We start from the raw sequence: 12032 nt of genomic DNA on the forward strand, positions 1-12032 counted from the left end.
ACTATTTGCCATTGGGACCTGCTGATTTGCATATGCTCACGCTTTTCAAATAATCTGCTGATTTTTTTATTCCTCTGCCAAACCTGTTTTTTCTTTCTGGCCCTTCAGTCCTAAAAGATACGGAGGTTTTGTTTGTTTGTTTGTTTGTGGGTTTTTGGTTTTTTGGTTTGTTTGTTTTTTTTTTGTTTTGTTTTGTTTTGTCTCAGCAAAGTAGAGAAATCCCCCATAACAATACTGAGAAGCGTGCTGGGGTCCCTAACTAGGACCAAAAATCATTAGTAAGGGTTTGAGTAACTTTGCCAACTGATGGCTGAATAGCAGTTCTTGCATCTGGGCTCCCCAGCAGTGATAATGGCGTGCAGTGAACTCTCCATTCAGCCTTGTCTAAACCTTGTCTAAACACACATGTGAGGTAGCTGGCTAGGAGCAGAGTCAATGGCTAAAGAACAGAACTAACTGGCAGCTCCCGGAATAAATCCATTACCTTGGCCTCATTGGCTTAATATTCTGATGGCAGGTTTTTCCATCGAAGCCATGTAGTCCATGCCTGTTCTCACTGACCTTTCTCCCCAAACACTTACAGGTAGAGAAGGATCTCCATATTATAAATATGGAAACCCAACGCCAGCTCCATCGCATCACTAACTGGTCGTCAGGGGCAGAATCCTATGCTTGGCTTCTGTTCCTTGTCTAGCACCCTCCAGCTCCTCTCTTCTTTCCCACATACCAAGAGAGAGGAACGTAATGGGCAGGCTGGCAAGCCCAGATTTATTTTACTTTGAAGTATTTACCTAGTGTCCTAGATACCTTTGATCTGGGTCTGAGTTGTATTTTTTTAAGTGTAGCTAAAAGAAACTTCTTGAAGCCAAGGACTGACTGTACCTCTGTAATTTTCTGTTACACAGTAGTCCCCCCTTATGTGCAAGGAATAACTTCCAAGACTCCACCACGGATGCCTGAAACCACGGATAGCGCTCAACCCTGTATATACTATCTTTTTCCGATACATAATACCTTTGGCAAAGTTTAATTTGTAAATTAGGCACAGTAAGAGATCAATAACAGGAACTAATAACAAACAGAACAATTATAACAATCTACTGTAAGAAAAGTTATGTGGTCTTCCTCAGAATACCTTGTACTCATCCTTCTTGTGATGAGGGGAGATGATGAAATGCCCATGTGATGAGATGAAGTGAGGTGGATGACGTAGGTGTGTGACGTAGCATGAGGCTGCTATTAGTGATACGTCAAGAGGAGAGTCATCTGCTTGTGGCCCATTGTTGACCACCGGTAACTGAAACCGCAGATAGCAAGACTGTGGATAAGGGGGCACTACTGTATTAACTTTTAAGATGTTATTAGAGCTTCCTAAATACTAGTGATAATAATACTAGATTTTCCTTTGAAGAAATCCTTTGCATTATTTATTGAAAAGTTGATAAATGCTTAAAACTGAAAAAGCCATAGGGCCTCTGAATTATTTTTGTGCTGCGTATGTCAGCAGCTGTTTCCCAGTTGGTTGGCCAATCTGGGAAATACAGATAATATACGGTATAAGGACCTTGTGCTAATTGGTAAACAGTATGTAGCTTTGAGATCCCCAAAGTACCTAATACCATCTCCTTTTATCAACCTACGGTATTCGATAAATTATTTTTTTTAATTGAAAAAACTCTCTAAAGTGATATTCAGCACAGCATAACTCTCCTTAACCTGGATTCACCTTTTGATAATCAAAAGAGCGTTTACAGGAGTATGAGACAAACACAATTATGAAAGTAAAATGAAGGACCTAAATAAAAAATCACAGAACAAGAGGGTAATTCTATTCACTCTTTCATATTTCATTATTTGATAACATCAGAAGATGAATCCATCAGAATTGCTTTGGCAAGTGCAAACAGAAATGTGCCTGATCAATATTTATTAAAACCTTCAAAATGGGAGAAGGAGTTGAGCAGACTTCTTAATGGACTGAATAATTATTCACACAAATGGGGTTTGACCGAAGGCAGTGCCAGACCAAAGAGACCCAGTTTTAATTGTACTGAATTTAAAATGCAGATCTTCCTCTAGCCCCGCTGTAGAAAACTTAATTTAAAAAATTATCTGATGGAGCAGAGAGTGACATATGAATCCTTAAGTTGTTGAGGAAGAAATTTCAGCCACAGATATTATAAATTTAGAAGGTGTTGCGAAGGTGGGGAGCAAGATTTCTAGCTGAGGGAACAAGAAGAAATTTTCTTCCCATTTCAGGGACTATAAGTGAGCTTGGGAGAGGGTCATCAGCTCAAAAGCGATGGATCTCCAAGGAATTCCTTTGTTTTGAGTGATTGTGTTTTCTGATACAAAGCAAGGCTCTGGGGGTTGCTATCAAAAATACCAGGGTACGTTCCCGAGAAGGATGAACACAGCCAACTTTAGCTTTTAACATCTCCTTGGGAGAGATTACCCCCCCCCCCCAAGTACTACTGAAGGGTGCTGGTTTTCAGGACGCGGCCAGCACGTAACTGCGGTTTAAGTGTGGTGCTGTCGATGAAGGCAGTGTGCATGAAGAAAATGTAGGTAGATGACCTGTCAAGCCCGTGCAAGCCTTAGTGCAGCAGATTCTCACGCTCTGACTACCTCTTGAACGATTTTCTACTGCCACCAGCTGCGGGAATTTCTACACGGTCTTTTCTAAAGACCGCACTTATCTTCTGGAATGCCCTGATCAGAACAGAAACCTGGAATGTTTGAAACTATCCCTATAGAACATAAATCTAATTCTGCCACTAGCTCTCTGAAAATTATTTAGCTCTTCTCTACCTGAGTTTTCTCATTCCCAAAATGGAAATAACTTCCACGATTTCAAATTAGAATTTTCAATCATGTCTGTAATAAACTCGAAGCTCTTTGAAGGGGAAGACAAATGAGAGCAATTATATTATATTTTTTAATAAACTAATTTATTCTTCTGACACACAGGATTACCATCCATTTTATTATTGGTCTGGAAAGTACACACTTGCTCAGAATGTCCCCAAATCAGTCACTGCAGCGTCTCGCCTACTGGGTTCAGGGAAAATCAGCATCAGCTAATTCCGATGGAAGCCCATGGTTTTAAAGGAGCAAGCGGAGGATGCTATAAAGGTTTTAAAATCCAGAAATGCTTAAGTAGCATCTGCTCTGACCTCTTTGTTTTCCGTATGGGAAGCAGAAGTCCAAAGAGCCGACAGCCTTTGTCCGAGGTCACACAACTAGTTAGCGGGGAGTGAAAGACTTAACCAGAATCTGAGCTGAGTTGATCTCTTGAGTATTTACTTCTCTCTAAGTCTTTCTGCTCTAACTACCTCTTAATTATTTATGGGATGATTATCTAGTTTATGGATTATTCAGTTCCTTTCTTTTCTCTTTCTCCATTTCCCTGCTTATTACCATGTATGCCACTGAGTGAACAGAGAAAAACAAGAGTTGAATGTTCTACCCAACAATTTAGTGACCCATCTACTACTGGGTTTTTTATTAAAGTTCTCAAAATGCTGCAACTATTGGCTAAAAAGAAGGTGGGGGGCTACTGTCAATACTAAGTTACATTCAGGTCACATTTTCCTCCTTCAAAACTTAAATTTAAGAAGTCCACTTCAGAGCCCAGTTCTCTTGTTGACATTATTACTTTCATTATCTCAGGAAGGACTAGATGAGAAAGGCTTCACCATTACATTACTTAATTATCCCTCTTCCTCAAGAAAGTAATCAGAAGGGCAGCCAACTTTTGGAAAGAAAGGTCACTTTGTCCATTACCCATTCAGAGGGGCAAAAAGCAAGAAATAGGTGACAGAATGAAAAAGCCAAAACTCATTTCTGTAACTTTTGAATGCTGACTCGGCAGCATGACTTCATTATTTGTTTTAGAGGGCTGACTTCCCAGATCAAATCCAGTGCTGTTCAAATAGAACTACAGAGTGGGTAAACGAATTTTGAATATCCGAAATTCTGGCTTGTTCCATTACAGTGGAAGGCAGAGAGCTGAGTTAGTGTGTGAATTTTATTTTGTCCCTATTACCTGAATTGTGACTAAAATTTGCCATACAACTTTTCTTTGCAATTAGTACTTTTGCTTTTTAGCACTTCCATTGTGTCCATATTAATGGTGGCTTTGGAATGAGTTCAGGGTTCAAAGGCCTTAGACAGATAGCTCAGTTTGCTCATCTGTGCAGCGTGGATGATTGCAGCGGTCACGTCAAAGGGTTGAATATGCCAGTGCACCTAAAATTTAGACGTTATTATCAATGGTACCTCAGTTAAGAACCAATTCTCATACCCAGCCTAAGACATAACTAGGTAGCCATGGAAAATACAGTTTTCGTTCAGGGATTTAGCTCTAGACCCCACCCCGTAAAGAGAGGCAGATGGCAAAGGCTTCCCCCAGGGACTGTGGACAGCCCCCAGTTAGCACCCCCTTTCCACCCCCCCCAGACTCTCGGGACCGCCTGCGGGTCCACGAATGACAGTTGCTGTGTGGGAATGGCTGGTTTTACTGGGGCTTGCTTTCCTCAATTGACAAAGAAGAGAGCTGAAACTGTTTGCAATAGCTTTCAGAGATGCAGTGATAACTTTTATGAGGAGTATGGCAGAGTGGGAGGTAGAACATGGATGAGAGACTAGAATGTTCCTTCTTGTTCATGGAAATTTCGGAAGAGCTCCTAAGTACGAAGAGCACTCGTACTCACGATATACAAAGGTATCAACAATTTGCTTAAACGTACGTACAGACCTATGTACATTAAAAACCAATAAGTAGGTGAAAAATGATTTAGCTTCATGTATGTTACAAGAATATGAGGAGGTAGGTGCTGTCATATGTTGTTGGTAGGACGATAAATTGATGCAACTTTTTTAGAAAGCAGTTTGGCAGCATTTGCCAAAGTCCTAAATACTACACTTACCTTGACTAAATCTGCTTTGGAAATCTATCCTCAGGAAAGAAGGTGTTTAAAATTGGAAACGAAGGGTCACCTGGGTGGCTCCGTCGGTGAATCATCTGCCTTCGGCTCAGGTCATGATCCCGAGGTCCTGGGATTGAGCCCTATGTCCATACAGGCTCCCTGCTCAGCGGGGAGCCTGCTTCTCCCTCTCCCTTTGCGCCTCTCCCTCACTCATGCGCTCGCTCTCTCTCTCTCAAAATAAATAAAATATTTTTAAAATATAAATAAATAAGTAAAATTGGAAACAAAATGTCCAATATTATCAACCCAAGTATTTCAACTGTAATAGAGAAATTGGTAGAGCATCACATATGGAAAACAAAAACTAGAAGGAAATGCAAAAATGTGGTATGTCTTTGTGACGGACTTTATAGGAGTAATCTTTTTTTCTGCTTAATCTTTGTGTTGAGTCCATATAGTCTATATGACATGTGTATTAATTCCCCAATCAGAGAAAGATAAAATAAACTCCATTTGAAAACTTTAAAAAGGAGCCCTGTGCAGCTTACCAACATGCCCTTCATAGCCTCCCTTGGGTAAATATTTGCCAGTGCAATCAATGGGGAGAAAGAGTTGCAGTTCAATACCGTTAAAATAAGAAGAAAAAAACACAGGGAAGAATAGCCCATTGAAAAGGGGAACATGAGGAAGGTATGAGAAAAATAATCTGTCTGCACCAGAGCAAAGTATGAACATTGTCGTATTCTGGGCTGGGTGCAGGAGACCAGTCTAGGTGACATCACCCCACTGCTCTCCTATCCCTCCACCTGCCTCCCTTTCCACTCGGGCCACTTTGGGAACTGTTGTGCAAAGGTGCACAGCAAAAAGAAAGAGAAACCACGGGGAGGAAACCACCTCCCCTCCTCATAGACTGCTCCACCCATCAGGGTGACCTGGAACTCTGGTTTCCAGAATAGGATCTTTGGTCTACGTCTGGCAGTTGGCCTCCGAATGTTACGGGCTTTGAAGAGACTTGCCGTACAAGTCATGAGCCAGCAATGGCCTGAATCAAATGTGTGTTCACTGATCCCATCCCGGCAGCTAAGTGCTATCTCATACAAAACGTGCTGCCTGGGAGCCATGGCCGCTGTTGTAATGCTTGACGATAAGAGCATCAATAAGTGCCGATAAATTATTTATCCCAATCGGGTTACATGATTTCATTTTCGCGTGTCAGTGTTTATCATGGAAGCCCATTCTAATTGTACGGTCTGGGGCATTTTCCTATTTTCTCCGTGGGGCACCTTGTAGCACCCTTTCCCTTTCCAATTGCAACTGTTGCTCTGCTGATTTAGTGTCGTCTTTGCTACTGGGTACTATTCTGCAAGATGAATGAATTTCATTCCATCTTTAAATATTTATGTTTCTTTATAACCTAATATATCATCGTGGTTATGGGTACTTTTTTTCCCTAACTACAGAAAATACCCCATCAGTTACCTGTCGATTTTGTTTCATAACCCAGCTTTGCAATTCTGGGACACTGTTCATCTGAGGCTCTTGAGGACTCTTTTAGTCTCTGAGGCCACTTCAGAGTGTCATTCTGGGATTTACAAAGGTCTTCATTGCACAGAGGATATTGAAACATTAAGGACTTAAGTGGCTCACCCTTTATCACTTATCACACTTGGAGGATCCAGGACTAGAAATCCGGGCATCTTTGTTTTGTTGTTTGCTGCCAGCCTGTAACAGTGGCCTCTGCAGAAAACCAGCCAGTATCCCTGGAAACGATTCATCAGATTTTTCAAAAGAAATCCAATTTCATCTGGTTAGATGGGCTCAATGTTACTTCTTAAGATAAATGATGAAAATATCAACATCATAATACAAAGAAACCCAATTCTTTTGGTTTAATCTCAGTGAAAAGCATCACCATCCACTTATTGCTTCTGTCTCCTTCCCTAATGCTTTTAGTTCCTTGGCTCAAGGAGATGGGAATGGTTCTGTAACTCTTCCCATACCAGAGAGATTCAGAGTCCCAGCTGGTCCGGGACCTTTGGGAATCACAGTAGCTGGGGTGGGTCCTGAGGAATCTGCACTTTTCATAAGCCCCCCAGGCACTTTCTAGCTGAAGAACTGCAGCCATCATGTCCCTTCTAGCTTCGAAAGAATCATGAGCCCCAAATTCTCTCTCATTCCATTTGGTAAGTCTAGATTTGAATATGTGTTCTTTTCGAGCAAGTTTTAAAAGGTGTTCTTAGGTAGTTCCCGAAATGGGCAGCTCTCTCCCTCACCTGTGCATCCAAGGGAAACCAAATTAGATGATGCAGGGCCTCATTTCTCAAAACAGGGGCTGATATCAGAGAGGAAGTCATGGGGGCGCCTGGGTGGCACAGCAGTTAAGCGTCTGCCTTCGGCTCAGGGCGTGATCCTGGCATTATGGGATCAAGCCCCACGTCAGGCTCTTCTGCTGTGAGCCTGCTTCTTCCTCTCCCACTCCCCCTGCTTGTGTTCCCTCTCTTGCTGGCTGTCTCTATCTCTGTCGAATAAATAAATAAAATCTTTAAAAAAATTTAAAAAAAAAAAAAGAGGAAGTCATGGTGTGCCAAGGGACACGCAGAGCCATCAGGTGAATATGATGCATCTTCCTACAGCATCAAGTTTTTCTTAAAATTTGTATTTTTAAGTTACAACAGATGTATTGTGGAGTATGGGTAGTTCACATGGGTTTTATGCTGAACATGAAGCTTCAGAAAAGTTCCTGACCGTATCTGATACTGGGCTCCCAGAAGTCTGCAGGCTGGAGTTAATTTGCCTCTTCTATTAGAAATACCTCTGTCTACAGTCAAGGTTACCTTTGACCAGTGATTTCTAAATATGTGGTTCCAGGAAGTTAAAGTGAACACTCATTTACAGAAAACTAGCCCCGAGAGGACCCTCTACACAGGATGTTGACCCTTTTGCTGCCTGGCGTCATTCATAAACTTGCCAATATAAGATGAGAACTTCTTATTCCTGCCACAATTTAGACACTATTTGTGAAAGTGTATTTTTTTTTAAGAGTATGTTAATTAGAAAAGGAGGTTTAGCGGAGCAGGAAAAGGAACTAGCCATGTGAAAAGACACCAATGCCCTTACTGACCATATTCCCATTGTAACAACAATTTATAAAATACTCTTGAAATTATGAGCTCCCAGAATATATTCCTCACTACAAGGATAGCTTACTTCTTCCAGAGGGTGTTCTTTTTATGAAGATGTTCCTGATGAACAAGAAACAAATTCAAGACTCAAGTCCAGTGATCCTGGTAGATCTGCAAGATCCCTTCATCTCTGGAGTTGCTTTGGGCTCTCTGCCTTGGTCTGCCCCGCCAGGGCAAGCTGCCTTTCCTGTCAGGAAGACAGAAGGGAGTAAACTGTGCCTGGGAAGGTTTCTTCTGTTCTTTGCCTAACCAGCTGTGATACCATCGCTCGGCTCAGAGCCCATACTCAACTTTACCTCCTGGGTAATTTGTAGTAAACATGCAAGTCTGAGCCTCAGTGTAGACTCCGTGAGGGATAATGGTGGCATAATATTGGTTTTAAGAAGGGCAAGTGGCTGCCTTCTTCGTTCCTGACTCCCACCTCCCCCATCTTGGCTCTGCATTAGAGACTCACTGTAATGCATGTTTCTCTTACATGTACTACTCTTCTCTCCTCCACCTAGGCCAATGGCCTTGCAGCCAAATGGATCTCAAGTCTGCAGCTTTTTGCAGAATTATAGCTACTCCCCTCCCAGACCGTTCTGTGTACCACTGTCACCTTAATCTTCCAGAAGCACAACCTGGATGGTGCTTCTGTTCTCAACAGAACCTTGGGGGGTGAGGGAAGGAAGTCCTTTATAAGTCCAAGGTTCTTTATTAATTTAGCTAACCTGATGTCAAACAGTCCGCCTTCTGGCCTCAACTGCCTTTTCCCACAACTCTGCTGTTCAGCTACAGTCCCCAGACCAACCAGATTCCTCTTCCCAGGAGGAGTCTGCTTCGCTCTTCTCTTTCCCCCTAGTCTAGAATTTCCTTCCTTGAAGCCCTGCCTGACAATATTGTACCCCATATGAAGTCTTCCTTGATTCTTCACCTTCCCCTCCGCATGGTGGGATTTCTCCTTCCTCTGCTATAAATTTATAACATTTATACTTCCTTCATGGCACATGGAGCATTGTTCTTATCTGTATCCATGAGGAAGGAGCATTGGACTGAGAGTCAGAAACTTGGGTGCATACCCTGCCACAGCCCCTCACTTCTTTGGGACACTAAACAAGTCCTGTAACTTGGCTGTGCTTCAGTTTCCTTATCTGAAAAAAGTGACTAGTAGCTCCCTAGGTGGAGTGAGGGTTAAATGACACAATACGTGGAAAAGAACTTTGTCAACAGAAACACAATCATTATTTCCCTATTTCATTATCTTTCCAACTGATCTCTGAGCTATTTGAGGAGAGAGGTCATGCCTTGTTCATCATTACATAGTTACATTATTATCATGACTAGAATACATAATTGTTATTTCAAATAATAATAGCTAATACTTACGGAGCATGTATGTTTGTCGGGCACCACTCCAAGTGCTTTATATGGATGAATTGATTCTTCCAATAACCCTAAGAGGTAGGTACTATTATTAGCCCACCTTACGGAGGAGAAAACCACACATTTCACAGAGCCTCCAACAAATAAGTAAATGAATGAGGGATTGATAAGACAAAAACAGCTTTTGCAGTGCCTGCCAGATGATTCTCTCCCTCCTGGTTCTGCCCCTACTTCTTTTTCTTTGGAACCTCCTAGGTAAATATAACATTAGGGCAAATCTCAAATGAACGAAGACCCTGAAAGATGTGAGGTCTCCCTGAGTCTTCATTTAAACTTATTCTCATGAAGAAAGCTGCAGTGAGCTCCAAGAAGACAGAGATCATGTTTGTCTTGTTCCCAATTATATTCATAGGACCTAGAACAATGTCCAGTGGTCGACAAATGCTTATGGAATAAGTAATTTATGAACAGCCTGTTCGTTCCCACTGAAACCACAGAAATGGCTGACAATGGAGATGGTGAACAGTGTCCCCTCTTGCTTCCTCAGGCAGTATTACGAGATGTTATACAACACGGCCGACGAACTCCTGAACCTGGTGGTAGACCAGGGTGTGAAGTACACGGAGCTAGAGTACATCCACGCCCTGACCTTGCTGCACCGCAGTCAGACCGGGGTGGGAGACCAGACCACCCAGAACATGAGGCTGCAGCGGCTCAAGGAGATCATTTGCGAGCAGGCTGCCATCAAGCAAGCCACCAAGGATAAGAAAATAACTACAGTTTAATCAGGCACACTGCTGGGGGTGGGGGGATGGGGGGCGCCATTTTTGTTTACTCAGTCATACTTGCTTCTTTCTCTGGTATGTTATTTGGTATATTCGGAGCAGACTTGCTTTTCTCCACACTGATGCTTTAGTGGAGAGAAGACGTGAGGATTTTGTTGTTGTTGTTGTTTTGTCTCTTTACTTTGGGCTTCTCCTCTAAACTCTAAAGGGGGTTTGCAGTACAGAATGTTTAGATTTAACGTCTACTCTAATGCAGTCAGCTCCAAAGGGTTGAGTGACTAGGGTGGGATGGGAGGAAGGTTGTATCAAATTGGACTCTGGAAAAATGAATGCACAAATTACAACTACCCAGCAATCTTTGGAAAGCAGACTGCTCTGTCAGTTTTAGTCCCTTCCTAAAACACTTCATAGGCTTCTCTTACACAAACAGTAGATTTTTACTCCCTTGACCCTGTCAGTTTCCAATTCAGTGAAATAAGCATATGTGCAGTGCTTTCTGTCTCTGTTGCCAACATCAAATTAGTGACTTCTCGGGTGGCTGTAATTTTCAATAAGTTTTCCTAACCAAAACAGGACCTCTGGGGCTAGGGCGAAGGATCCTTTCACCTCAGTCCCTGGCTGAGTTTTGTGTGCGGTAGCTCGTACACAGTTTATAGTCGGTGTATTGCCTTTTTGTCTTTACTTCTGCTGCATCCAAACCAAAAGCCTTCAAATTAATCACAAAAATGGAAGAATGAAAGGCAATGAAACCCTCTTCTTGATTTTTTAATGTCTACTTTCCAAGAGAAAATAATGGGTAGTAAACTTTTATTCTCAGTTAAACATTGTTTGGATGTGAGTGATTCTTAGATGCTTACTTGCTCTCGATATAAGCCCCTAGGTCTTTCTCGCCTTAGGAAGTTGCCCTGGTCCACTCAGCTGAGTGCACGGAAGATGGGACAGCGTGACATTCAACCTCTGTGCACCCACCAGCTGAGGCCATTTCTAAAGTGTTCCGGGTGCTCACCTCTCCTGGCACATTGGACCCTGCCACAGCCCCCCAAGTCTCCAAGCACTCCTGCTACCCATGGTTGATAAGTCACAGGAGAAAGCAAGGCAGTGACCAGAACACACCTTGGAAACACGTGGAGAGGAGAACAGGAAGGACACTTGACCATACACGACCTTGCCTCACATTGTGATGGTCCAAAATTGTATACCTATTTGTACAGCTTTGGTCTTGGTGGGAAAAGCAGAAAATTAAAAAATGTTTTGAGAAGCTGAAATGTTGTGTGTTGTTTTTCTTGTGTTCCTTATTCAGCAAACATTCCCTGAGGGCCTAATGTGTGCCAAATGCTGCTAGGCATAGGGGCAGATACTAGACAGTGAGGGAGGACACCTCATTATCTCCCTTTAAGACAGAGTATGGACACTGGATTCTAAGCAAAACCCTAAAGGGTGTACGCTCGGGGCTGAGTTAGAAATCAGGACCTACGGTGGGAATTCAGCAGGCAACTGAAAGATGGTCTTCCAGAGGGTTCTGGAAGGAATACTGTAAATCTATGTGCTTCAGAGTCCTGGTCGGAAAGAAGTTGAATCCACGTAGGAGAAAACCGTAGAAACAACATTGTAGGAAAGTAGTCTACCCAAGAAGTGGGGGTGAGAGAAGGGAGATGAGGGAACTTCGAGCCAACCCCTTCGGTTTGGAGGCCTCCTCTTGGTTGGTGGCCATGGCTTCCCAGCATAGCTTCTGTGCCTTTTCTTCTCTTTCCTTCCTCTCTAGGTATAGAACC

The 12032-nt window shown here is 42.6% G+C and overlaps 1 protein-coding gene across 1 annotated transcript in view; it reads left to right on the forward strand.

Moving 5' to 3' along the window:
• EXOC4 (exocyst complex component 4) overlaps positions 1 to 11525 on the forward strand; it is a 722726-nt gene extending 711201 nt beyond the window's left edge. The window contains exon 18 of the mRNA XM_026511236.4: positions 10023 to 11525. Within this exon, the coding sequence (XP_026367021.1) occupies positions 10023 to 10260 (238 nt within the window). The 3' untranslated portion in view covers positions 10261 to 11525. The remainder of the gene's footprint in view (positions 1 to 10022) is intronic.
• The last annotated feature ends 507 nt before the right edge of the window (positions 11526 to 12032 follow it).

The sequence above is a fragment of the Ursus arctos genome, unplaced genomic scaffold, assembly GCF_023065955.2.
Source record: "Ursus arctos isolate Adak ecotype North America unplaced genomic scaffold, UrsArc2.0 scaffold_3, whole genome shotgun sequence".
Lineage (NCBI taxonomy): Eukaryota > Metazoa > Chordata > Mammalia > Carnivora > Ursidae > Ursus > Ursus arctos.